The sequence below is a fragment of the Nipponia nippon genome, unplaced genomic scaffold, assembly GCF_047370975.1.
Source record: "Nipponia nippon isolate SJK-2023a ecotype South Korea unplaced genomic scaffold, ASM4737097v1 scaffold_25, whole genome shotgun sequence".
In the NCBI taxonomy this organism is placed as follows: Eukaryota; Metazoa; Chordata; class Aves; order Pelecaniformes; family Threskiornithidae; genus Nipponia; species Nipponia nippon.
The window spans coordinates 5068050-5095976 of record NW_028262342.1 but is presented as its reverse complement, the minus strand read 5'-3'; the positions used below and the strand labels follow the sequence as shown (position 1 = coordinate 5095976).

Genomic DNA, 27927 nt, shown 5'->3' with positions numbered 1-27927 from the left:
TCTTTCAGCACTTCCAAGCTTTACTTTGCCTTTGGAGCACCCTTGACAGATAGAGAAATGGAAAATTATAATGTAAAATTAGCTAAGTTTTTGCAGTAGGATGAAGGGTGGCTGGGGATTGGGTCTGGGGAACCTGGTCCATCCCGGGACTGTATTCCTGAGGGAACAGTTGGCACTATGGAGGGTTTCGTGCGTCTGCGTGTGTGTATGGATGCTACTTGCTCACCTATAGATGTTTCTGTGTGTGCATGCATATGAATGTGGTAGTCCAGTGATGTATAGCATATAGTGAGTTTAATTTGGGATTCCTGAAGTGAATTGAGGCAGTAAGAACATATGGCAAATGCCAGAAATAATGATCGCATTACACGTTTCTGATGAATAATTCAATTCAGTTTAGTACTGTTCCACCATTAAAATAAACCCCTCACAATATTTGACATAACGCAGCTGAAACACGTCGAGAAAAAATTTTGGAAGGCGAACGATGCAGTTGTTTCACTTCTGTTTTAATCACCACCAGCAGAGGAAATCTTAATGCTTAGAACGAAGACGTATGTAAAGTCCTGGGCTGGAGCTGTGGCTATTAAACAGCTCCTCTCTGCTGTGTAGCAGGGGAGCAGACCTCAGGTCATGAAGGGCTGCTGTGGAGCTGCTAAGAGAAACTATTTCTAAAATAGGCCAGCAAAGCACAGCAGAAACTACTAGAAACAATAGTTGGGAGAAATGTGCCAGAATTATTTTTAAAATTGAGAAGAAAAAAAATTAATCGTTTCTCCCTAACCCTAAAGTCCACCTTTCTGAATTAGACTGCTCATAGATTTGGGGCAAAAAAAAAAAAAAATAGACACCCAAATATTTTTGAGGCCTTTTGAAAAAGGTTCTGCCAGTCGTCACTCGAGGGGGGTGTTTTGGGGAGGGGGAAGCGAACATTTCTGCAGCTGCTGGATGCCGTTTAGGCTTGAGTTTTACTAAACGCTCACAGAGCTCTCGTGTCGGGTATCCTGCGTAGCTTTAAAAATGGAGAAAGCGAGGCACAGGCTTAATTGTTTGGTGGAGGAGGGGGGTTTGGAATGGAAATTTGTTGTCCTACTCGGACAGCAGGAAGAGGCAGCGGCACTGTAGGTACCTAGCATTGCCCATGACGATGGGTGCCTAAAGCAGGAATAGTTAGGAACAGAAAATTTCTCTTTTAACTTCTGGCATCGGGTAGCTAATGGCATAGACCAATGCTGATTCTTTATCGACTGAGCAAAACAGAGCTAACCAGCCCACTTTGTCTTTTGTTGCATCTGAACTAAACCCAAAGATAATGCTGATAATTCTGCATTTTACAATCCACTTTTCCAGGGGTTTTGGGTTTTTTTGTTTGGTTGGTTGGTTTTTTTTTAATCTGTTTTGTGTAAGGCATAGGAGAAGTACTAGCATGCTGCAGAATGATGAAATGCAGCATGATCCTGCATCTCCGGCTTCATGGTGATTTCAGGACGTAGTTCCAGCTGCTTGTTTTTCTTCTTGGTGTTTTTCTGGCTTTTTTTCAATAAGGTATGGTTTTCCAAACTGCTTTCTGTGAACCACTCATGATAGCATCAAGAAACGACTGAAGCTGGTGCTGTGCAGAGGGGTCCCATGGCCCCAGCCGCGGGGTGGGAGCCAGCGCGCCCCGTGCCACCCGAGCTCAGCAGCATCTTCACTCTGCTGTTGTCTCACGGACCTGTTCTGCTGTCTCTTCCTGATGGATTTCCATTCTAGAATAAATAGACATTTCTGTTGAAAGCAAGTGCCAGCCTCTCCCTTTACGGAGGAATTTAACTTCCTTTGTGCAGCATGAAACACTGCAGTACGGCATTCTTCATTCAAATCTCCTCCTGTTTAGAAATGAAGAGCCGTGAGCACCTGGCTCCCCTCCCTCCCTCCCTCCACGCCCAGGCGGCTCATTGCTTGGAAATGAATTGACATGGTTTCTGAAGGGTGTTTCTCTACATTTCCCACACGTTTTGGTCAGTCTGATTAATTCTTGCACTCTGATGCTCCGTGGTGAAGCCGAAGATGATCGCTGCTCGTGAGCTTTCCCTGGACTTGATATTTCATTCCTTCATGCTTTCTCATGGTGTTTAAAATGCTAAATAGTGGTGTCAATAGTGTGCTGGACAGCACAGCCCGTGTTGGAAACGGGGGGTGGTTGGGGAGGACAGGGGTGGTCCTGGGGCTGGTGGGGGAGCAGGAGTTAAACCCTCTTCCGCAGAGCCTGAGCGCCTGGTGCGATACCTGGGGGACATCCCCACTCTTGTCCTCTCTCCCAAAAAGGATCCGGAGACCCACATTCTAGTAGTAGCCAGCCTTGGTTTCGTGAGCAATCGAGAGTCGCTTGATTGAAAATGTGCCCAGCACGTGCTTAGCTTTATTCCTTACTGCATTTATTCCCTGTTGTTGACTTCCTATAACTGGGAGCACACGTCCAGGCTCCTTGCACTGCTAACCACCTTTTGTTGTAATTAACGCAGCAGGGTTTAAGGGAAGAATCTGTTCTTTCTGGGAGAAAGGTTTGAGCGGTCAGTAGGAGAGCGTGATGAAAAATCCCTGAGATTCTGGTGCTTCAGGGAGACGTGGTTTGCCCTGGGCCAGAAGCAGAAAGGGCATTTAAAGCAGGAAAAAAACCCTTTGCATTAAAAACGTTCACCAAATTTTTGGCCATCTGTGCAGTGTTGGCTTCGTCACCCTGCATGAGAGGAAGCCGTTCAAATAACTATTAAAAAGTTGTTTGGAGAACATATTACTTCAGGTTGCTTAATGAGCCCAAAGCGATTTCTCCCTCCCGGGGCGTGCGGGGTGCTCGTTGCTGGAGGCTGCGCAGAGTTCCGCAGCACGAGCTGTTTTCTGAGTACGGAAAATACGGACTGCCCTGTGTGTGCGCGTTGCTTTTGATTACGCTAAGAGTCCGTGTGTCAAAATGACTTTTAAATTATTTATTACAGGAATCCATGCTGCAAACCAGTGATAAAATGTAGTTTTACTACTTGTCCATGGTATTTTAGCCAGCATTCAGAAAGTGGGAAAGCATAAGCAAAAGTTTGTCTGAGGTTTTTTTTGGCTCGATGTTGTCTGGGGGAAACCTTTCACTGAGTACAGACAATCCTAAAATAGCTGTGAAACTTCTGTAGGCAGAAGCAGTTGTAACGCTCCTGCTGCTTGCACGCAGGTTTTGGGTTTTGTCTTATTTGAAATGTATTGATAAACTTTTATTTGTTTTGAATAAACAGTTGTAGAACCTAAAACCATAATATTGCCCGATGTCCTTAGACACATTACCTTTATCAGGGTTTTTATGCGCACTACGGATTAGTTACAAAGATGAGGACTTTGCTGGTGCGCCCAGGAGGAGTTACCCATGCTCTGCTGTTGGAATTAGGGCAGTGAATCCCTGCACAGGGTAATTTAATCTGGATTCTGTTTTTAAACATCCTCCCTGAAAAGTCAACAGTGTGGACTGTGTTTTGATAATAGCAAAGGAGACTTTCATGGCTATTTCGTTAGACAAAAAAAAATCTAAATACTTAATTTGAATTCTGTGTGGATTAAATGCCTTGGCAACTCTGTCAATATGTTTAATTGCATAATTTTGAGCATTTGCTGAAAAGCTTTGCAGATCTGAAGCCTTGCATCAGTTTGCAGTCTGTAAATTGCAGAGGAGTGGTTTTTTTGTGTGGGTATGGAAAGCCAATGTATGGGCTTGCTGTGTTCAGTGGGATTCTAGCTGAAGGGTGCTTAAAGTTATAAAATTTCCAAGCTGCCAGTTGCAACTGAGATGTTACACAACTGTAATAAAGGCAGAGAGCATCGACTGCCTTGCTCCTTTAAGTGACACTTTTGTTGTACCTAGAAAAGCTGGTAGACCCAAGTAATTAGTGATGCAAATATATTGAGATGTAGGTATGAGAATAAAAGATGAGCGTCCTCAGTACTTCACTGAGACTAGCCTTAATTTTTGCTTTTAAGCATGTCTCGCATCCTCTTCTTTTACTTCACTAATGCAAAACTTCATGCACTCATTTTACACCTCAAAACAGTTTTATCAATCTGTATTAGAAAGAATTTCAGCTACTAACGCCTACGATTCTGTTTATATATTTATAACTATAAAGGGATTCTTGTCAATGTGTATTACCCAATGCTAATAGTTCTCAACGGGAAGGGAATATCCTTTTGTTTAAAGACGAATTTACCTTTTCCAGGGTATGCAGCTTCTGACAGGATTATGAACCTGAACCTGAATCTCCCTCCTGGCTCTTGTCTTAAACAAAAGACTGTATTTCCTCATCTTATATCATTTTCACTTCAAAGCCTAGTTTTTAGATCACGAGCAAGATTTTTAAGGCTGTGATGATCAACAGCTTTCGGCTAGCAACGCAGTTTGTTCTGTGGAATTCTCCCTGTTACTGTATAAAGGCTTTTCCAAGTCATTAAACCTCCCAGCCATAGTCAGGGATGTTGGGCTGTTGCCTGTCATCTGTCATAGCCCTATTTGTAATCATGTACCAAAAAAAAATACTGGAGCTGTTCTCACAAAACTACAATGTCTTTCACTTTTGGAGTACAGCCTTTCTTATATATGGCGGTAGGGGAAATGTGAACAGTTCTGAGCAATTAATAATGTGCTGGGAATATGTCAAAATATGTCATCCAAGCCATTTTCTAAAACTTATTTATATATTTAAATGGTTTTAAATTTTAGTCAAAGCTGTAGTGTTGGTTGTTTTTAATTTTTTGAAACTGAATGGAGTGTTAACTTCAAACCAATCTGTAATCTTAACCTAAACCTCAGCGGGGCTGGCAAAGGGAGGCAGGTGGATGCTGTGCCGCTGCCATCTTACTCTGACGTTCAGGACCCGAGCGCGTGGCAGCTTTCAGGAGACGGGGATTTAAGAAACTCATCATAGACAAGGCGCAAGATCTAAAATTACTGCTCCAGCCTTGTGTATGAAGTGGAGATCTTGTTCATTTGGACTGCTTTGTCTTTCGTATGCTGCTGAGTAGCCTGAAAGATAAGATTGTGTTAGAGCTGTGTGTGCAATTTAATGCTTGGTGACTTCCAATCCTTCTGCGTAATTGCTTCTTAGGTGCTGGGTGGGTGTCCTGAAAAGTCAGGGGTAACTGAGCTACACATGAAGGCTTTGAACCTGCTGACTTCTACCTTCCCATTCGTGGTTTGATTCTGTTTTGCTTTGATTTTGATGTGCCTCCTGCTTGTATGGAGCTTATATGGCATTAACATGGGAGGAGGACCGCTCCTCGCAAAGCAGCCATGGGGGACCGCTGAGTCAAGGTGAGAGCGCGGACGGTTTTGGAGTTCAGCTCTGCCAGTTGGAGCGGATTTGTGTGGGTGAGAGGATTGCTGTTCAATCTGGGCGGGAGCTGGGGGTTGGTGGTTCTGTTTTGTTGTCATCCCACTCCTTTCCCAAGCTTGTCATCTTTTTATACAGTATGGCATTTGGGATAGGGGTGGGAGCATCTTGAGAAAGCTACAGAGCAGTTACAAGGAGATGTGGCTGGATACAAGCAGCCTGAGCTGCTTTTCAGTGCCTTCTCCTGGTGCTCTGTGCTGTGCAGGCTGTGATTGACCGTGTTGCTATCCAGTTAGAGCAGTTAAAGCTTATCGCTGGGAAGAGCTGAAACCCTGCCTAGGGAGATGATCCTGCTTGGAGCAGGAACGTTGCTCAGAGCGTGTGAGATGACTGGGCAAGGAGGTCTCCTGGGTCTGAGTTTGTGCTTCTAGCTCTGTACATGACCTACCGAAGAATGAACAAGTTGGTACAGAAATTTCTTTGTTTCTGTACTTCCAACTTTAGTTTATAGAATGCTTAAGGAAAAAAAAAAAAAAAAAAAAAAAAAAAATTTGGTAAATTCTTTTTCAGAAGCTGAACGTCGCACGCTGTAGGAGAGCAGGGTATGGTCCCAGTCAGAGTGTATATATCCCCTTGCTCTGGGCGTAATTGTTTTACGATAGCACGGATTCCTGCCAGGAGCTTTGCAGAAACCCTCTCCTGTTTGGTGTAGTTTGAGAAGCCCCCACTGTTCAGTAGATGTCCATAATAGCACCACAATTCTTATAATCCACTCAAATGTTAAAAAAAAAAAAAAAAAAAAAAAAAAAAAACCAAACAACATAAGTTTTTAAAATTAAGGATAACCCACTATTAATTTTGTTTATTGGATCCTTCCCACGATTGTAGGGTAGGAGTGTTTGGGGACCTCGGATTTGTCATGTAACTAGCCACCTAGAGACTCATCTAGTTCAAACTAGTGGGCTTTTTCAAGCAGGAACAATCAATTCATGAAGAGAATCCTTATTTTTTCCAGATATGACGAGGTGTGGTGGCAGCTTACAATGTGGTGTGTCTCTTAGCTTGCCTGTGATGGAAGCTACTGGTGGTGACCTTTCCATGGAAGTATTAGAGGCACCATCACTTAAATGCCAGCATTTTATTCAGGGACAATGACCTTCATGATAATGCAGTATCATTTGTGCCTATCAATACTTTATATGCTTCAAAGTTTAAAAAGGATAAAAAAAGTCAAATAGATTATAAATGTTGAGAATGACAAATGTGACTAAAATACAGAAGGGAGAAGATCCTTCCTTACCCTTTGAATTCATTAATAACTAGACATGCCTGCTGAGTGCAACAGCGAATGTTGAAAAGGTGGTTGCAAAAAGGATAAAAGTTAAAATTATACAGCTGTCTAGCATTATACAATACTCTGTCCCTCTGTGAGCTAGGTGACTTTATGATCTGGTGATGGAAGTGAATAAATGGCTTGTTTTAAACGGAAACTTTTGTTGCTACTGGGGACGTTTTAATTATGTAGTTGTCAGCCACGTGAGCTACACATACAATGGAAAGGATTCTGCAATACAGGGCAAGGCTTCGTGTGAGAGTAAGGATACCTGGTGTTTAATCTTAATTCTACTACAGGCATCTTGACCTTGAATTAAACGTGCTTGTTCACCTTCAGGCACTGGAAGCATTGGCAGCAGGAGCAGAGTCTTTAGGACGCTGTTCCTTGTCTTGAATGATCACAGTGGGTGGGATCGCTAAGGTCTACAAGTTTTAGAGAAGGAAAGGAGGTGGAAGGCTTTTTGGTGTTTAAAGTGGCTGTTAACCTAATAACCTGTGTAAATTAAAAGATGCGAAAGCAGTGAATTCAAAATTAAAGTGGTGGTTGTGACTGCAGACATGAAAAGGTCCCGTGTAATACGGTGACCCACGGGTTAGAGCACGCACAGCCTCTGACTCTGCCGTGGTATGTTCTGGGAGTAGGTCTGAAAAAAAATCTTGTGCTTGTGTAAGCAATGGGAAAACAAGCAGACACTTTATACTCTAGAAAGCCCAGTAAGCCTCAGGAAATTCCTGCATTCTTGATTTTATTTTGTAGCAAAGTGCTGTGTGGTGTGTTTTTGAAAGATGAGCAAGGTTGCCCTTCTCCAGCGCAGTGCCACAGACTCGATAAGCTGGAGCTGAATAGCGTATTGTTCCCCTGTGGGCAGCCCGATCAGCTGTCACTGTTCCCCTCAAAAAACACTGAGTTTATTTATAAAGAAAAATTGCTGATATTGCATTTCTTACTAAAGTAAAAGGTTACTAGTTCTTGCTGCTGTTTAGCAGGAGAGCTGTGTGTGAAGTATCCCACCTTGAGAACCAAGAGCTTCGTTGTAATTTTCATGTTAAAATACATGAGTTCTGCTGATCTTCTAGTCTTTGAGAACTACTATTTTTTTTTTTTAAGTGGTCTTTTGGATTTCTCCTTTTTCTCCTGGAGCTAGTTTCTCAGTTGAGAACGTGACTGATGGAGAACCTCAGAGTTTGCCAGGTTGTTGCCCTTGTAAAAGACCCATCGGTTGTAGCACACAGAAGGAAGAAATGATGAACGCAGGGTAGGCAGCCACACCGTTACCTGTCTGAGCTGTATCTGGTATTTTCTATTCCGATTCCCGTCTTCATTTTAAATGTGGTACCTACTGTTCATCCATGCTAATAGTGTAGCCGACTTTTTCTGAAAAATAACACTGTGCAGATGATCAACCTCTAAGTGCACAAATACATCCTATTCAAGGAAGGTATTTACTGCATTTGAGTTCTGTGCCTCATTCTTTGTCTGCTTAGCAGAAAATGCCAGATCAGCTCAAGTATTTTCTTTGTGTGATACCTTTTCATGGGTCTAGGAATTAAGCCACGGTTTATTAAAATCAGCCTCTCTGCCCAATGACTTCTGAAAAGTTTCGTCAGAGAGTTGTTTCTAAGTTGGGACCATCTGTTTTGTTGAGGAAAGGGTGGAGGAGAAGCCACAAAGGGAGGAAGAGCTTTCTACTACTGCTTGCTTTGAAGGATGTTCTTTCTTGAATGTCAGCCCTGCAGACGAGTGTTAGCTTATGGCCTAGGCAGACTGATTCACTGCAGCAAGGAAACGCTACGTTACTGTGCATCTCAGTGCTATTATCGTCCAGCTACCTCACCTTATTTTCTTTATGAAAGTCTTAATGACAAAGCCGCAGGTGGAATGGGGTTGTCTTGTGTGCGTTGCGTGCGACTAAACCTGTCACTCATACAGAGTTTCGCAAATCCATTAGTAGTTTTGTAATTGGGGACCGAGCTGAATGGAGCTGTGGATAGCATGTTGAGCATCAACAGCAAATTTTAAATAAGTGCTAGCAGATCTAACGTGAGTAACCATTTGTTCTTTCCCTGTGCCCCTCCCAGCCCCTGCTAGTCCTGACGTACTTCTGCTAGCTGGAACCGAGCAAACAACAAAAGTCTCACAAAGAAATCTCACAAACTTGCAAGAAACGCGACAGGCAGGTTTTACCTAGCGTGGCTCGTGCCTCCCCGTGCCGCCTTGCCCGCGGACCGAGGGTTGTGCCCTCGCGAGCGCTGTAGGGTCGAGGTTCCTTGGAGCTGCTTCTGGGGTTGTTCCTGCAGCCGCCTGGGCTGAGCGTAGCTGGGGCCTCCCTGGGCCCTGAGAAACGGGCGTGCTGAAGTGGTTTCGATTAAAGTAGTATGTGGATAACTCAGGCCTCTGTATTTGCTTGTAGTTGTATTTCCTGATGAAGAGACAGAAGTTTTCCGCTTCCTAAAATTCTCTCCTGAGAAAAAAATAAACTTGACCAGTTTTGCCCACACATTGCAGTTTTGACTACTCCGGTTTTGTTCTGTGTTGCGACCTTGCCGCCTGTATTTTCTCCTCACAGTGAAAGCTACAGAAGCCCCTGGGTACTACAGTCTCAGAGACGTGCTACTACCAAGTTAAAGTGCTAATCAAGGTCATCTTCAAGCTTGAAAACCCCACATTTTTGCAGATTTTTTTTTTTTTTTTTTTTTTGGCAAGCCTAACTAGGAGCCATATTTGTATACACGTGTTTTGGGTTTTGGAGTCCCTAAAATAAAGATGCATCCTTTCTTCATTGCAAATCCTGGACCCCCTGAAACTGTTTGTTCCCGCAGATGTGAGCACAATTCAAGGCAACTGATACTCAGTGCGTGGCAAGAGTAGAGCTCTTGGAGGTCCAGATGGTATGCTTTTTCTGGGCAAAGGGACAAGCATACCGAGGAGGCCAAGCTGGCCTCTATTATTACGTTATCTCAGGAATTAGCAATGAAGTAGTTGATTAAAAAATTGCATTTGGAAAATGATGCTTACCCTTCTTCAGTTGTGGTGACAAAGTTGTGGGTGCCCGCAGTTGCGATGCATAAACAAAGCTGTGCGTGCTGAAGACCTGAATGTTAGTTATTTTATTGCTGATTCTGAATTCAGCTTGGAACAACGCATCTCTGAAAACCTTTGGAAAGAGCAGCAATAACAGTCAAGCAATAGCAGGCATCTCTAAAGTTTGAGTGCTCAAAGATCTTTAGATGAAAGTGCATATTTTATTGTTTCCATGTTGAGCTTATTGCCTGTATAAAAGCCAAATAACCTCTACTACCTGCATCACTGAATACTTCTGCGTTTTTAGACTAAGGGACTGATGCATTTCTGCTATGTTTTCTTGCCCTGTTTGTCCATCATTTCACTGTTCTGTCCCTCAAATTCAGAATCAGTAAGAGAAGGAGAACACCACCCTGGCTTAAAGGGCTAATGTGAGAAGTTTTCATATTTGTAAAATGTTTGAAAATGCTTCGTAAAATGTTTGAAAATGGTTTGTAAAATATTGTGTAAATACAAATAGATATCTTCAGTAACAATTATGCATAATAATAAAATTAACACCTATATCTGAGTGCTTTATGGGTCCTTTAGACATAGATATGTTACTTGCAGATATTTTAAAAAGAATAATAGTCTTCCTGGAGATAATTCCCTAATGGGAAGTGCTGTCATGTTGGCTCTCCGAAGGGGTGTCTTTATCTGTTTCAATGGCTTGGTTTATAATGAGAGCTGCACAGCTGGAGACTCAGTAACTAACTGAGTAATCCGAAATCGGTGCCTTTGGGGAGTGCCCCAGTATGCGCAACGTCTTGTTTCTGCATCAGGAGTAGTCTGCAAAGGAATTTGATAGAAATTCCCTGAAGTGATTTTCTGAGCTGACGTGGGGTATTGTAGCATTCAGTCCTTTTTCCAGACTGAGATTCAGTACATTTTTACGCAGTGACAGCTTCTGTTTGATGCCAAAAATGCACTTGACACTTGTAATTGATGCACTGTTCAGCAGTAGAGCCTTGCTTGTAGATCTGCGCACCGGATTGCAGGTTATTGGGTGGCTTTCCTGCGACCGGTGCATCCGAGACGCAATCGCAATATTTTTCTGTCTGCAGATATAGATAATCATAACGGAGCTTTGCTGACATATTACTAATGAGGGAATATATTTTTAACTATATTTTACTGGAGTATTTTTATGGTCTTTTCTCTAATGGGATTTTGTTTAATCTTTAGTGCTTTTATTTGTTACAGAGATCCGTGCCCAATTGGTAGAGCAGCTGAAATGCCTTGACCAACAGTGTGAGCTTCGGGTCCAGTTACTGCAGGACTTGCAGGATTTCTTCCGCAAGAAGGCAGAGATTGAGATGGATTACTCAAGGAATTTGGAGAAGTTGGCTGAGAGATTCCTGGCTAAAACTAGGAGCACCAAAGACCAGCAATTCAAGTAGAGTATTTGCCTTTTGTTTTTGCCCTTTTTTCCTGCAGATGTGGTTGCGAGGGTAGCAATGGGAAAAGAGAGCTGATATAGTGAATGTAGATGTCGGCACTGTTGTGGATGTCAGAATAAAATGTTTCCCAAGTTTGTGATAAACACAAAACCCATTTCATGTTTCCACACAGCCTGGTTGCTAGCTTCATGTCAGTAATACCTGATAGGTCGTATGTTGTCAGTAGGGAATGGAACAGTAAAAATTGGCACAATCTTTTAGATTAGGACTAATTTTCTGGGGAAGATTGGCAAAGCTGTACACCAGATTTGATGGACAAAGCCAGGATTTCCTTCAGTGTCAGTGGCTTTGGTCTGTTTTTTTTAAGAGTAACTGTTTCTAATCTGTTATATGCTGTGATTTGCCATTGCAGCACTGTATTTTCAATATCCTACACATAGTCAGTGTAGGATTTAAGTATGTTGCATGTCCGCTACTGTCACTTCAAAACAGTAGAGAAATAAGGCCAGCAGTACTTCCAAATAGAGCTGTGCCATTTGGGGGGGTCGGAAATCCCGAGATACTAAGCTGATGGGGCTCAATTAAAATGTAAAGATACCCTTATTGACAATCAATTGTCTCACCTGCTTGAAACATTATTTACAGGTAGGTCTCACCATGCTGCTTTGGTTGTTCCCTGCTTAGCTGTTTGAGTTGGGATGACTAACACGTATCAAACATGGTTTTGTGGATTCAGAGCCTTCTGATTTACTCCTGACTCCTGCCTGGAGCAAGGGATGCAGGTGCTTTTCCCAGGAAGGGGGATGCAGGAGAGGACCCGTGGGTGAAGAAGGGGCTGGTGCAGGCTGCGTGGCACGGAGACATCATGAGTAGGTCGCCAGCAGAAAGCCACAGCCACGGGGCTCCTGTAGCTGATATCTGGGCAGTGCACAAGCTTGTCAGGGTAGCAGCAGGGGGGAAAACACCGAGCAAAAGCAGCCTTGGGATGTGAACCATTTCTGCTCTGGACAGATTGGTCTGAGAGGATCCATCTGCGTCTGCCTCGGCCCAAAGTGCAGCATCACTTCTAGCATTGTTTGGGTCAGACCATTATCTCTGTTTTGGTTTTTTTGTTGCTGCTGTGTTTGGAGGGATATGGGGATGTATCAGCTTTCCCTTTCCACAAGAAGCTCTTTTTGTGAAAGCCATTAAGTAGGTGCCATTTTAGTTTCCTTTCTGTACAGCTTTGATGCCATTTACTTTAGTTCTCATTTAAAATGCACGTTGTGCTGCAGTGTTGGGAAAGCACGACTCCCAGGCACAGCTATTTGACAGCTTGGAAAAGAGTTATTCTGCGTATCTATAGAGCTGTAATTGTCTTAAGTATTTTTTTCTTTTCCTTTACAGTGAGAGTGTTCTTATAACTATAAGCTGTGCATATTCTGCACATGCCTTTAAGATGGCACTAAAGAAAATGATATCTCAAGCTATAATTTTCCTCTGCATTATGACTGGTCTTTTTCAGTTTATTTTGTTGTTATTCCTAGTGAAAACTGAGGTGATTTCCTTTATATTACCTGATATGAAACATCCCATCAGAAACGTTTTTGTATTCAGCTTTCAGTGCTGGGAAAGTTGTATCTAGCCTACTTTCTATATTGAGATTTAGAGCAAATTTTTAGTGTGGAAGTTTCTACCATAGTTGAACAGAATCCTACGTGGTGTCACGCTTCAGGGGAATTAAATAGGCTGGCTGTGATACTGCAGGGGGTTTTAAATTTTTTTTTTTTGTTTGTTCTAATGCATTTTTTTTCACTGACCCTTGCCCCTGTTTTTTGAGCTGTTTGTACTTTAGATAGGCTTTATAAAGTTGTACCCGGACAAAATCGACCTCAAGGATCCTAGCTATTGAGTGTAGCCTGAATTGGACAGGTGATTTTTATCAGCACATGAAACTTCCACTTGAATTTCTGAATTAAATGTCCATGCTTTTCTGGTCAAGCCCAGGGCATTGCCCAAAATCCTCTGAAACCTGGTACTGAGCCTCAGCTTCACTTTGCTTTGCAGAGAGGGGGCTCGCGCTGCTCGGGCTCCTGATGTCGCTTACGTTAGCAGCAGGTAGCTCCTGGCAGAAAAGCGGCTTGCTCTTGGAATGTGTTACCCCTGCAAGGTTTGAGTCCCAAATGTACCAGTTGTTAATTTGGTCAAGAGTTGGAATAAGGGAAAAAAATAACTCTTAACTCTAAGGCTGCTGGGTCTGTGGGCAGTATTTGTCACAGCAGTGGCAGGCGGTTGTAAAGCTGTCTGTCCTGGGTAGATCCATCTATTACTTGCTCGGTCATTTGTGTCTGCTGGCTGTAGCATTCAGAAGTGTGTCAGAATACCACAGGGATCAGTAAGGAAGCAATTCCAATTATAATTACCTATCCCCAACACTGCTCTGTCTGAATAGTGAAGAGTAGCTTGGCTGGTGTCTTTTCTGTAGACACTGAAGATGTAATCTCATTTGGAAGCCCCCAAAAGACCACTTGATCAAAGCCAACCATCAGATCTCTCCTCCTAAGGAGCCTGGTATTACATGACTACAAGATGTGCACAGGCGGGTGGCTACTCTGTAATTGCCTGGCTGTGACCCTATAAATATACAGTAATAGCATGTTCTTTCGATAACATGATAATTATGTCGGAAGGTACCATATAATTCAGTGACTGCTTACCATGTCACTTGCTGTTTTTAGATCTCATAACACACTGTCAAGGAGGAAATCTGTCAGGCAGCAACCCTGTAATTTGCATGTGCTTTCATACTCAATGGCTATTATGTAATTGCCAAGTTGCTCCAAATGTGTTCATTTAGGGGAATGCTGTCAAGGGCAGGAGGCTTCAGGCTGACCCTTGAAATTGGATTGTGTGGCTTCCTCCACCAGCCATCCCCAAGCTGGTAAAAGCACACGCTAAAGGAAAGAGCAATGTGAAGTGCAGGCTTGTGTTGGGTTTCTAACAAATGCATTGCATGGGGTTTATTTTTCTTAGATGTGGCTGCAGCAGAGGGTAAGCTGATCAGGTGGCTACGTTTTCCATATGGGTTTTCAAATGTAGGTGGTTGGGTCTTGACAGCAAACTGTGTGTAGCTGGTGGTGGACTTAAAGGGTGCTTGCACACTGCACAGTTTGAAGCTAGCTTCACTGGAGCATCTTAAAATGATTTACAGAGGTAGGTGTATGTTATTCTCGTTTCATATCTTCGAAGAAGGGGAACAGATTGGTTTAGCCGAGGTGACATACGAGTTGATGACAGTTGGATATATCCCAGGTTTTACTTGCTTTTAACTAGTCTACCATGGCTGTTAGACCTCACTTTGTCTATTCTCTTCTAAAAATGTTTTTTCAATTAGAACAGACTATTAAAGAGAGTAGTCATATAAAATGTATATATTTGGTAAGGCTTCTTCAGTACCCATTGGTAAATATCCTTGCACAAGATGTAAGGACTGGAGGAAAAAAAACACATTTCACAGCCCAGGTCTTATCACTCCGGTTGTTACAAGAGCTTGTTGGTCACAAGTTTGGTATAGTCATCGCTCCTCAAAGATCTGCCTAACTAAAGGTCTCTTGCGTAGCAGTTAAATCGGAGCATCCATCTTAGCAGGTGCCAGGGTTTCGCTGCAGCGGGACGGCCTTCCCTGAGGATGGCACCTTTAACTCCAGACCTCAGTTCTCCCATTTCATGTGACTTTGTCCTAAAGGCGTTTGCCTATTCAAATAATCACTTAACAATATAAAAACCGTGGCAAACCTTGAGTGGTTCCTTTCAAGAAAAAAAAAAAGGGGGGGAAAAAGAAAAAATGAAGAGACAATGCTATTTTAAGGCCATATTTTAAATCAAGATAATCTTTGGAAGTAGGATACTGAGTAGCAATTGTCAGCTGGAGAGCTGAATGTCCAGGATATCCCAGCATGAAATTCAGATGGCTTTCTGGCAGCCTTTGCCTTGAAGGAGAAGATGCAGAATAAGTCTGGCAACCTTCAGGCTGAGCACTTGTAAACAACAGATGTTCATAACTGGAATCTTTTGGAAGAGAAGGGCAGGGAGCAGCGTGTATGTCCATGCCTGTAATTCTCAAAACCTGCAGTTAACACTGAGCTGCGTCAGGAAGACTTTAAGGGGAAATCAAATGTTGATGTGAATGAGCATCTTGCAGAGAAGCTCAACTTTAGTTTTCTTAAAAGTGAAATGATTTCTTTAAAGGAGAGATGATACACTCTGTGAGGGACGTAGCGACAAAAGCATTTGGGTCACATGGACTTCAGCTATGTTGTTGTTGTTGTTGTTGTTATTATTTTAATTTATAAATATTGTAATAGGCTATTTTGACCTATGATTCTTTTTGATGGAGCTGAGTCCTGAACATTTTTTCTGAGTCTTTCGAATAACAACATTTGGAAGATTTTTCTAAGCACGAAGCATTCATTTTTTCAGTGACCTCATTGAACCTGGTGAGCTAGGGATACATGACCAGCAAAAATTGGTGCAGAACCCCAGGGAGGATCTTTGTGGTGGTTTTCGTCATATCAGCGATCCCAGCATTGCACTGCCTTGGTTGGTGTGATTGGCACTACTCTGCGGGAGCACACTGCAGAGGACAAAATTCAGGCAGGTTTGAAGGAGTATATACAGAAACAATTACGTTTCTGCTCTAACACTTGGTCTAGCTCTGATGGTTTGCAGGGTGGACTTGACAATTGCACAGATCTGAAAATAACTTTTTCATCTCTCCCTTAACCTCAGATCTGATTTTAGCAGGTAGTTCAGGTGAGCTGGGCGTGGGGTCAGTACTGCAGAGCTCAGAGACCGGAGCCCGCGGGTCGCTGTTGAGGTGGGAAGGGTAGTGTGTGCGGGTTTCTCCGACGCGTGGGAAATAAATCAGTTTCTCGCTTCCCAGGATCTTGACCTCTATTTCGGGATGTACCCAGTCTGGAAGGGTCTGTTGCACACCTCCAGGAAACAGATCCCGAATATTTTAGGGGGGCAAGGAGGTGGAACAAGAAACTTGAAGTTTTTTATGTACCACCAGGAGACTTGCTTTAAAACCCTCAGTTCGAAGGAAGGATGGTCAGAGAAGTTTTCTGTTCACACGGATGATGTGGCATGCCTATGTTAATTTAAATGTTTCTCTCTTTCTGTTTAGTAATATTTTCAGTTCTCGTCTGACTCACTCCTTCATCTCGCACTCCTTATGGAAACCCAGTATTCCTATTCCCGCTTTGTGGGTGTGGTTTGTTTTGTTTTTTTAATCTCGTTTCGGGGCAGGAGGTTGTTTTTTAAGATAATTTTTCTGCTGTTGCTCTGAACCTTGCAATGCCCAACTAAGTGTTGCTGGCCTCTGTCGCTCTCTCCTGCTTGCCTTAGAGAAGATAAATCTTGGATTGTCTGTGAGTTCCTTGTATGAATGAGTAATTTAATTAAGACGTTTCAGATACTTGGGACTCAATCTTCCCTTCTGATCTCTTGAGACTGACTGAAACCTTTGAAGTGGAAGTTGCACAGGACCCGATCAAGATAACACCCGAGAAACCACAGAGCTTCATACTTTGTGGTTCCTTAAAAATCTGTGCACAACTTCCTCTTCCTGCTCCCAAACAGCCCCGATTGCTGTGATCTGGTGTAATTTAGGCTAACCTAAATAAACTCTCCAGATTCACTATCATCACACGATCTTTAAAAGAGTATAAATAGTGCTTGAAATAAACCTGGATCTTGGCATCTTCTTCCTCCTCCTCTCCTTGCGGGGGAAGTTTGAGTCAAACAGTTGTGAATGTGAAATCGCCAGCACTTTGGGAAAGTTCATAGCCAGGTCCTGAAGTTTTAGGTTGATCTCATCAATTTTACATCTTAAGGGCGGGTACTGACTCCAGTCATTCTGCAGAATCTGTGGAAACCGAGCTCGCTCTCGATTACACCCAGCGGTCCCTATTGCATATTTTTCTTCCCTTTTTCGTCCCTCCTCTGCGGTGACATGAATCTGGAAGCAGAGTGTATTTGCCAGCTCCTTTGAGAATTGAAATAGTTAATGAAAATCGCAATTTGTGTCTCTGCCATCTGCTTGTGGTTATGATAGAAAGGGGTCTGTTGTAAACAGTTGTATAACTTCTGCTCCGTGTTGTGAAAACTGTTGCCATGTTCCACCCCAGAAAATGCTGCATTTTTAGAGGTGCTTTAACAGTTAATGTGTGTGTAGTTTTAAAGGCTACTTGGAAGGTTTGAAGCAAGTAACTGCCTCTTTCCTTTTCTGATTCATTTCTGTCTTAAGGCCTGCCTTTATCTGCTTTTTGCCAGAGCTGGGAAAATTGTCACTAGCAAATAATGAAGGAGAGTTTTTGTCTCGCTTTCTGTAAAAGCCTTGCTGTGAAAACATTGAACCTGTACAAAAGCAAGACAGACCATTTTAACGAGGTACTGAAGGGGTTAGCGAAACCAACAGACACCAAGAAATTAAAGGAATTGAAACTAAAAATCTTGATGCGCGCAGAGCTGTGGTTGCACGAGGTTGAGCTTGGGGTGCGGTGCTCACTGCGCAGCCCCGAAGGTGACAATCCCGGTCGCGGATTGGAAGCACGTGGGGTTGGGATTATTTTTTCCTGCAGGATGGCCTTTCATGTCTAACCACATGGAGTGTGTCAACAACCCATCTGGCGCCATTAGACACCAGCAATTTTACTCGCCATGCTTTTCATGGGCTCTTGGTATTTGTGCTATGTGCTGCCTTAGAATAGCTTCGGGTGTTGCGGTAGGGCAGCCTGGACAGCTGGGAATTGTCCAGTTAACTATTGCATCTCTTCTGGTTCCCCTTTGGTGCTTCAGTTTTCTTTGGAAAGCAAGGCACTCGTACTGTGCTGATTTCTGGTCCCTTGCACGTGGCCTTGTCTATAGTCATAACCCTCGGTCCTTGTTGCTCCCAGCTCTTCCCAGCTGCTGAAGGTGGGGTTGGACTGGTACCTCAGTGCGGCATCCATGAACAGCCAGGTGCTCTTAGTGGAGTAGATAGCGAAAATCCGTAACGGGATGGAGAATGCGATGGGAGATGTTAAGGATCAAAACAGCTGAGTTTTGGGGTTGGCAGTTCATGCAGATGAATGGTACAAAGCCTGAGAAGGCAAGTTAGCAGGCTGCATGCAGCTGGACGACTTCTGGCTGCTTCGAGGAGATCTGCGGCTGCACTGCTCTTAGGAAAAGAGTGAAGCAGCAAAGTGATGAAGCAGTAACAGGCTGTTAAGGGTTTTGAGGCAGGATTTCAAACACCTAGAACAAGATCAGCTGGTGGAGAGTCTGAGCTTTTTGTTCCTAAGTTTCATTCCCAAACTTTTTATGGTAGTTAATTAATTTTCACTTGCTGTAGCTCTTCCAGCTTCAGAGGGCAAATACTAAGTCAGTGTGTAAAGTACTTTTGTATCATTGGTGTAATGGAGCAAACAGACCAACTTTTAACATCTTTTAATACTGTCCTTCGTAACCTTCTCTTTACAACCATCCACAATGCTATCTTATTTAGTTTGCTTCCTGGCTTCTACCTGAACCACACTTTGTCTGTTGCTAGAGACAGTGTGTACACCTCCAACCCAGCGCTGCTCCTTGGAGGAGCTCTTTCTGGAGATGCCTTTCCTCCTCCTACGTCTCTTTAGTGGAAGAAAGTGGCTGTTGTTTCTTGTCTCACCTAAACAAAATAAAAAACCTTAATATGTATCTTACCTTCTCTTGTGGTGGCAGCTTTTATGTCCGTTTCAGCAGGAGTCAGCATCCAGCTCCTTGTCTGCGCCTGTGCCCTTCGAGGGCTGGCTGCAGCGCGGTCAGTACCTGTAGATGCACAGTGCTATTAGATGGGTCTCACAGTTACTAATTAGCTCTCTGGCATATTAACAAAACAAACGGTATGCTGCAAACACTGATTGCAGATCGGGGGGCAACTATTTGATTTATATAGCTCAACATCTGGCAGTTTCAACCAGAAACTTGTGCAGTTCTGCATTTTGATCATTCCATCTGGTTTTGCGCGTCAGCAGTATCTGCAATACAGGACACTGGAGTATGAAGGAAAATATTGTCTCTAAATAAAATATATGCCTTCTCACATTTTATTTTCTATGCTTTTTTAATTCAAAACACCAAGAGAACCCAAAACCCAGAATCCGTTTTATACGTCCTCCCACTATACACACGCGCACACATGCTCCAAACCTTGAAGCAGTCCGGATCGCAAGCTGCAGTCATTTCCCGAGCTTTTCATTTTTTTAAGAAAAAGAAACAAAGCATCAAGATCAGCTGTTCTGAAACTATTCTTCTTTATCTAAAATTATCCATATTGCACTACGAATCCAACCGTTGATGCCATGAGAAGGGTAATGAAAGTCTGCCGTGGCTTAACTTTCATGTTTTCACGATGTCAGGTGTTTCTCGCAGCAGAGATTGCTGTCCTTTTAAGTGCAGAATATTCCCCTTTTCAATGGAAATTAACCGTGTTTCTTTAGAGGAAAGAAATCTGACACAATCGCGTACAATAATCAAGAAGAGCTTTGGCTTTCCACCAGAGATCTGACTTACTCTTTTCTAAATAAATATTATTGCACTGTAAACAAACGATAAACAGATCTAGAGGGAAGTAAATGATGTAGTTAAGACTACACCTCGATCTGCCAGTTCCAAACACAGCTGCAGGGCTGCTGCAGGACCATGCAAAATCACTGCTAATATCCTTGCTTTCATCTAGTATGCAATGGTACCTTACGAAATGACTTACTCCTTTCAGTAGATGAAATGAACCTCAGTTAATTTGGATCAACATTTCATCTCCCCTTTTGCCCTTTGTATTGCTTATTTGCAGGGTGCAGAGTGAATAAGGTGGAGAAAGCTCAAAGATGAGAAAATAAAGCTTGATGTATGAATGTTAGAATCACAGAATCATTTAGGTTGGAAAAGACCTTTAAGATCATCAAGTCCAACTGTTAACCTGGCGCTGCCAAGTCCACCACTAACCCATGGCCCTAAGCACCACATCTACCCGGCTTTTAATGAACGTTGCTTTCTCTTTTGCTCAGAACAGATATGGATCCTTGCACATACTTGTTTTTGTACATGAAACATAACATTTTGTTTCCTATGCAGATGCTATTTAGCTAACTGGATGCTTGAAATCTTTCTATTGTGGTTAAGTCACAAATGCCTGAGACAGCACTGTGAAACCTATTGTCAGACACTGGAGCCATCGTTCTCCCTCAGGCACTGTAATTTATGCACAAAATCTTGGATTCAAAAGAAAAAATTAGAGCCTACATTTGGCATACTGTAGCTTGCATTTGCCTGATCTGTTTGTTGGGGGACAAAAGCCCATGGCCATCTGAATGGAGTCATGTGTAACCGAGGGCGTATTTTCTGTATGCGCAATGGCCATTTTATAGCCTTCCTCTGCTCTCCTCTCCCTCAGCAAATCCATACGTCCCGTAGCTGGGTTTCTAGTGTTTATAGATATAGAACATCATGAACAGAATCACTTTGTCCGCTTCAGGTGAAGTCCTATCCATTTCTTGTTTCTATTTTGTGTCCTTTATAGGAAGGATCAGAATGTGCTATCGCCCGTCAATTGCTGGAATCTCCTGCTAAATCAAGTGAAGCGGGAGAGCAGGGATCACACCACCCTAAGTGACATCTATCTCAACAACATCATCCCACGCTTTGTCCAGGTCAGCGAAGATTCGGGGCGCCTGTTCAAGAAGGTAATTGAGTGCTACAACGCACGTATTTTTGTTTGGCCCTTCTGAAATACGAAGTTTTAGCTATTACTTCTGGTGGATTAATGTATTGTTGACTGTGCCTAACACATGGGGCTTTTTTCCTCTTTGTGGATAACTGTGCTTGACTTACCTTTGACGTCTTTAGTAATTTTCTTCTTCTGGTATTTTAGGATTTTCCCAAAAGTGGTCAGTTGAGATTTGTTGGTCTAGATTCAGGCCATGTTTTTTCCTCTTAACCTGCTCACAGTTTTGTCTGCATTTTGAAACTTTTATTAAATAAGGAGAAACCCTCCAGATCTTCAACTCTGAATATAATCAAGAACAACTCTCTAAAGATAAATTTATATCCGCCACGGAGGAGAAACTACTGTTAAAAGAAAAATTAGGGAGATTTCCTACTATGCTAGATAATAAAAGGATGTATCGTCCCTTTTCTGGATAAAAGGAGAAAATGCAGCTGAGGTCTCTTCCGTTAGCCTTGGCCCCTTTCTCTCCCCTTGATTTCCACCTGGGAAAGAAGGTGGGACAGTGTGGGAGGGGATTTTTCTATTAAGAATCTGTTCTTCCAGTTGAAGAAGCACAATATGGAAGCTTTGAACCTCCTATTAAACAGTAATGCCTAGTCTCTTCAGAGATTTGTCAATCGCTGTAACATCTGCTAGTTAACATGTTAAAACGATTGCAATTCTAACTTTGAAAGCAATTTCTCTTCCCCCACTCCCCACCCCCTTATAATGTGTCATGATCTTGGAGAGTTATTTCCACTATTGCAAGGCCTAGAGACGGGGCTGGCAGATGGACTCGAGCTTTCTAAAGAATACTTTTGTGGAGACTCATCCTAAATCACACTGCCTCTGAGCGAGAAATGGAAGAGGAACTCTTCTGATAAAAAAAAATCTCCTAGCCTACTTTCATGTCTGTCTTTTTGCCTCTAGTGGTGTCAGTTTTTATATTAAAAAAGAGTCATGTGAGTAGTGTGTCACTTTAAAATTAAAATCTGTTTAGGTGCAGTCTTGGCTGTAATTGGAGGCCTCACTGGCTTTTCACTCTGGTCTTGACAGTCTTTTGAAATGTCTTGAGGAAAGAGTGCTCAGATATTTCCTAACATCTCTATATTGCTTTAATTGATAAAGGGAGTCTATATAACGCAGTCTGTTTAGACTGCTATAAAAGGAACAAAGCTCAATGTTGTGTGTGATATTTTATGTCAAGATGCACTTGAAGGAGCAGTGTCTTGTGTGGAGAGCAGGATGCATTTGCTCTTTTACAGCAGATATTTGTGTGTGTTGGCAACTGATTTCTATAGGAGAATGAAAATAAACTCAGGTGCCCTGTTGTGTTCCTTGTCCTCTGCATATTTCTTGAGTTTTTAATGGACAGCAATGGAGTATGAAAAAAATACTCAAATGACACATTCTGTTTCTCTTTTACTTCTTTTTTTGAGACATTGCCCAAGCAGAGGAGGAACCTTCTCTCTTTCAAGTAACGTCACACTAAGGCCTTTTTGACCTTTTAAAACTTTCTGGTAATTACATTATGGTTGATTAGATACTTACACGGGATTATTGAATGGCAGTTACTCTTCAATTCCTCTAATCCTTCCAAAGGATAAGTAATCTCCCCACTGAATTTCAACAAGGGCTGTGCTTGAGGAAGGTGCCTGAGAAAATGCCTTGGCAAAGAAGTACATGGAAATTGATATCATCCCAGTTTGGCTGGAAACTGGCATCTTAATTTTCAGCCCCTTATATAAGCATGGTTTTGCCCTGTTTTGTTTCGTTTTGGGCAGTCCCACTTGAATAAAAACAAACGATAACCAACCACCAACAAAATACCCCTCTGGTTTCTTTCTCACAGACCAAACACAAACTCCATTTGTGCAAATGGACAAAACCAAAACCAAACTCCATTAATGGGTGCAAACAAAAGGCACTTGTTACTAAATTCCAGCTACTTGTTGTCTGACTGTTTGCCAGGCACACCAAATTGGCTGAAGGCCAAAACAGGTATTAGATTACTACTCCACTTGTGCTGGGTGGTTAAAAACAAAAATTGCACCCTGTCTTATCTAGAGTGTCACATAGTTGAATAAGATAGCAGCTGATAAATAGAGAAATTTGGCTGAACTTGGATCTGCCGCTACTTGTGCTTTTTCACTAGAATCTCTTCCCTTCCCGAGGCGCAAGAAGCAACGTGAATTGGTACAAAAGCTACTGTAGGCTAGAAAACAGATGTGGTGTGTGGTTAAAATATTGCAAATCAGCTTTGTATTCCATGGATTTAAAAAAATGCCATCTCTTTGTAAAACCCCTACGTAGCATGCTTGTAGCACTCAGTATATCCCAGGAGCGATGCAGACGATCTTCAGAGTATCTCTGAACCATAGGCAGACAACTGGTACCTTCTCCTGGATGAAAAACCAGGGACAAGTGGATGCGGTCCCTTACCAGGGTTGCTCAGCAAGTCACTGGCAAAGCCAGGATGCTTTTTCTGATCAGTATCTGTAGGAATTGAAGGGGAATAATTAGGTGACTCAGCAAGATATTTAGGAGTGGCATATATTTCTGTGCCTCTAACTGGAAGTTAAAACCATGCCAGCCCAAAGGGAAATTAGTCATATTGATGAGAAAATCTGAAAGAGCATTATCCTTCCTCTTCCCTTCGCTTCTCTCATCCTTTTTTAAACTTTTGAGACATGCTTTCCCATTTTTTAATGGAGAAGAGCTGCCATAGTATGTGACAGCTCAGAAAACTGAGCCCTTTTTAACAGTCTTGAGACATGTCGTTTATCCAGGAGCTTCACGGAAAATAATGCTGCTGTGCCATGCTGCAAAACTTCCCGTGAAGCTGTGGAAGGCAAATTCGGGGGTCCCAATCAAAACCCCGATGTGAAGGAGCTCTGAATGGCATTGCTGAATTAGTGTGGTGCTGCATCTCAGCAAATTTTTGTAGCTTCTCCACAGATCTAATTAGCCAGGCTGTGTCAGTGAGATAACTGGCTGTTTTACTTCTGAGACCCGAGTTTCCTGCCTCTCCTGTGCCGAGTGGTCATTCCGGCTCATTCCCTGCTTTTACACGGTCTTTGTCTGGTCTAACGCGTGCAGTATAGTCAAGCTAAAATGCACTGCAGTTGAATGAAATGCAGCCTGCAGGAGGAAGAGCGTTAGCTGTGATGCTGTTAGGGCACTCAGGTCTGGCTTAACACAAGAGCTTCATTTTTACTGTTTTCCAGGAGAGATTGTAGCTGCTGGAATTGTGCTGCCGATCTTGCTGCTGGTTTGGGAGTTCTCTGTCCGTGTCTCGTGCTATGCAGGGAATCCGTGTTAAAAAGAAGGACACTTTATTATTTGAAAGTCTGAGGAACACTGTTTTTTACACCTCTGGTTGAAAAATAGTATCTAAAAAGAGTTATACGTGTGTCTGACTGATTGCCGGTGCTCTAGCAACTTACATTTAGGAACCTACTCACTGGGTGGTAAATAATGCTATGAAATATGGAGAGGATAGCGATACAGAGATCCTCATCTGCTGAGGGCGGTTGAAAGAAAATCCTGAGGCATGAGATCCTTTTCTTGGGCCATTTATAATTTAGGGCTTTCTCGAATCAGTGCTTTATATCATGCTGGGATTGAGCAGGTGAGCTAGGCAGGACAGACAGGGTAAAAAGGATGTACTTAAGATCCCTTTTGTTGTTAAACTCTTGTGTTGCTGTATCTTGTGCTGTCTGAAGTGGTGAGCTTTTTCAGACGAGAGAGATCTAAGCACAGCGTGCAGCCATAATCCAGCCTCAAGGCTGCAAAGGGCCTGGATGGGCGTGATAAGGTCTGTGCTGGGAAGGAAACACATCCCAAGGGCAGCGGAGATGCGGAGGGAAGCGGGTGGGAGCTGGCCGTGTTGCAGCCAGCGCAGCACGGAGCCCGAGGTGGGCAAACCAGGTCGGTCTCTGTCTGGAAGAGCACCAGTAGTGGTGGCAAGGTGGGGTTTGTCTCTTCCAGCGGCTGCGGTGGAGAATCCTCAGGCTGAGACAGATTCTCGTGTGCTCACTCTTGCACCCCTTGGACCAGTTACACAAAGGGCACAGCAGTGCTGACGGTCGAGCTTGGACACGTCTGTCTTGAAATCAGTGAACTTGTGAAATTCCGGTGGTGGTGCCTGCATTGCACACAGGTTTTCAGAGGGTTTATGTTCGCGGTGTTTGGATTCGCAGTGTCACGGGAAGCCTGCACGGTCTGTGGTTTTGTCTCACGCAGTTTTTCTGTTGGTGTCTTATGATGAAGAGATCCCTCTCCAGGGCTGTGTTATGATGTGGAGGGTCTTATTTGTTTGAGTGTTAGATGGAAGCTTGCCAGCCACTTCAAAGGTATCTTTGCTGATAAGAGAAACTGTGTTTGCTGCCAAAGCCAGCGCTGAAGTGGTGCTGGATGTACGGTGTATGTCAGCCCCATTTCTTCCCGCCTCTCGGATGTGTTTACTTCCTCGGTTAGGTCTCCTTGCAAAACCCTTACGTGTCTGAGCGCTGGGCTGTTTGCACCAAACATGATTTTATATCTTATTGGAAACTTGCAACCAAAGGTGTAGGTATTCTTTGAACACTGTACTCTTTCCGTGCCATTTGTTTGGGTTTCTCCTGAGGAAACGCTTTTACGTGTCGGTAAAAGATGTCAGTAAGGGGCTTGCTGCTAGAGCAGTCTTGCAAATGGATCCTGTTGGTGTCGGTGGGGATCTGGTGTTTGGCTTCAGCAGCGCTGCTGGCCCCAGGAGCGGTGTCAGTGCAATTCGGCGCTGCTACAAAAGAAAAGGAAGATGAATGGTGAAATAACTGCTCTCTGAGCAAATAAAACTGGGGGGAAGCTGGTGGAATTGTCCTAATAACAAATTGTTACACCCTGGGAAGGAGGTAATATTTTCTTATTTGTCCAACAGTTAATGATTTAGCCCTGGGTTTCGTACAAGGTTGAAGTTTGAAGCCCGTGTGCTACCCGGTGTTGCTATTCTGGTCACCTCTCCCGCTCTTGGAAGACTGTCCTGCTTTGATGTCAGGGCCTCTTCTCGTGCACGCTCCTTCTCATTCCTCCACCTGCTTTTGTAGAGAGCCCTCCTTTGATTTCTTCCCGCTTATCCTCCTTCAGCGTGGCCCTTTTATTTATATATTTACATACATGCATGCAAAATATTCTTCCATTTGAGCTGATTCCCCTTTTGATTTCCCCTTTTCTCCCTTTTCACTCTCCCCCCCTGTCACCCTGTTGCTTTCACGTGGCCTTTGGTTTCTCTGCGTGGTACAACCTTTCAGCTTCTGGTATGGGTATTGGGTTTTCTTGCCTACGGACGTATCTTTTTAGTGGGATCCCTTGGTATTATATATACATGCGTAGCCTTTTGAGAAGCAGTCTCTTTAATTTGGTATCTTTAATCACTCTTTCTCTGTCGTCTCTTTGAGATTTCCCTAGAAGCAGACCGATAGCTCTTGTTCAAGTTTAATAGAAAAGAATTATATCTTTTTAAAAGAATGGACTATGGAAGCCTCGGTCACTGAGTAGTTTCTGAACAAACTGATTATTTTTTTTTTCCAACTTGACAGATTTTTACGTAATAAAATTGTGAAGTAATTGGAAAGCGTTAATAGGCAGAAAGGCAGATTTATTCTGCATGTGCCCAAGTTCCTGTGTCCAGAGGGGCCTCAGGACAGGCAGTGGCTGGTACCAGCTGCTTTCTAGAGCTGTGCCTCTAAACAGAGCCAGGTACCGCCTCGGCATCTGCCTGCCTTGCTCTTAGGTGTCCCTTTCATGCAGCATTGGTCCTGCTGCACTTAAAACCTACATCTTCTGCTCCATTTTTAACTTGGGGCTCCTTGCAGCAGCGTTAACCGGGAGGCTCGCTGGAGGTGCTCGGAGCAGTAACCCTGTCCTGCCCTGCTTTCGGGCTTCTTCAGGTAGATGTGTCCTCTCGGTGCAGAGTAGTGGGGACAGGGAAGGGTGGTTGCCCTACAGATTTTGCTTTGAGAGCGTGCATTCCTTTACGCTATTGTATCAAGGTCAGTTGTGATATTTATGGGGAGAAAACCCTGTAAGGAACGAAGAAAACAAAACTGAGGATTTGAAGTTCGCTTCCTGTTTAATACCTTTGATCATGGAAAAAACCAGTTTATCTACTAGTACACTGCACGGTGTTTGATGTGAAATGAAAAATCCACAATGAGTTGGTGAGAAGCCTTGCAGTAATCAAGGAAGAAGAATTATTAATTCTCTTAAGGGGTCTGTGCTTAAGATGACCTACTTTACAGCTGCAGTACGTCTCATTGCTGCATTGGTACCAGAATATGAAAATATCTTAAAATACACCACACATGGGAAAGCCACGCACATGAAAGAAATGCACTGGCCAAAATGCTGGGAATTTGTAAAAATATTTCTCCATAACAGTATAAACACATAAATATACAAATGCCATAAGTAAAACTGTCACTGAGGTGCAGAGTTGGTGGGTATGTGCTATATCCCTGCTCTCACGCTTGCATCCTTACCCACTGCGCCCTCCTCTGCCTTAGGAGCCTTAGGAAATAGTAATGTTGAGTTCCTACTGTTTTCCCAAAAGTTAAACAACACAGAGGCCTCTTGTGAGATGATACTTTTTGATTTCTCATTGGGAAAATGAAATTTTCCCATTTTCCTACCTGCTTATTTTTAGAACAAGTGGAAATGGGGGAAGGGAGAGGGAGTGAAATAATTTGTGTGGTGCTCTTATCTGAGTTACCAGTACATAAATCTGCTTCTGAGTTAGGGATTTGATTCCCCACCTGTAATTGGAGTGGATGGTTTCTGTTACGCTGCTAACGCTTTGTACCCGGTCAGGTATAATGATGCGATCAGAGCCTATTGCCCAGGGTGATGGACTGAACACCAAAGGCTACAGCTGGAGTAATTTTACTACATATGTTACAGGCTACAAATGTCACTTCTGCATATAGATTGGGCAAGGAATAGGATGCATTTGGCCCTTTTTAATGTGTGAAAGTAGTCCATTGT

At 43.1% G+C, this 27927-nt stretch overlaps 1 protein-coding gene across 2 annotated transcripts in view; it reads left to right on the top strand.

The window, feature by feature from the left end:
• Nucleotides 1-27927, top strand: part of SRGAP2 (SLIT-ROBO Rho GTPase activating protein 2) — a 112889-nt gene that overhangs the window by 26844 nt on the left and 58118 nt on the right. For both annotated transcript variants that reach the window (XM_087761828.1, XM_087761827.1), the window contains exons 3-4: nucleotides 10945-11137; nucleotides 20722-20884. In XM_087761828.1, coding sequence (XP_087617954.1) covers nucleotides 10945-11137; nucleotides 20722-20884 — 356 coding nt within the window. The remainder of the gene's footprint in view (nucleotides 1-10944; nucleotides 11138-20721; nucleotides 20885-27927) is intronic.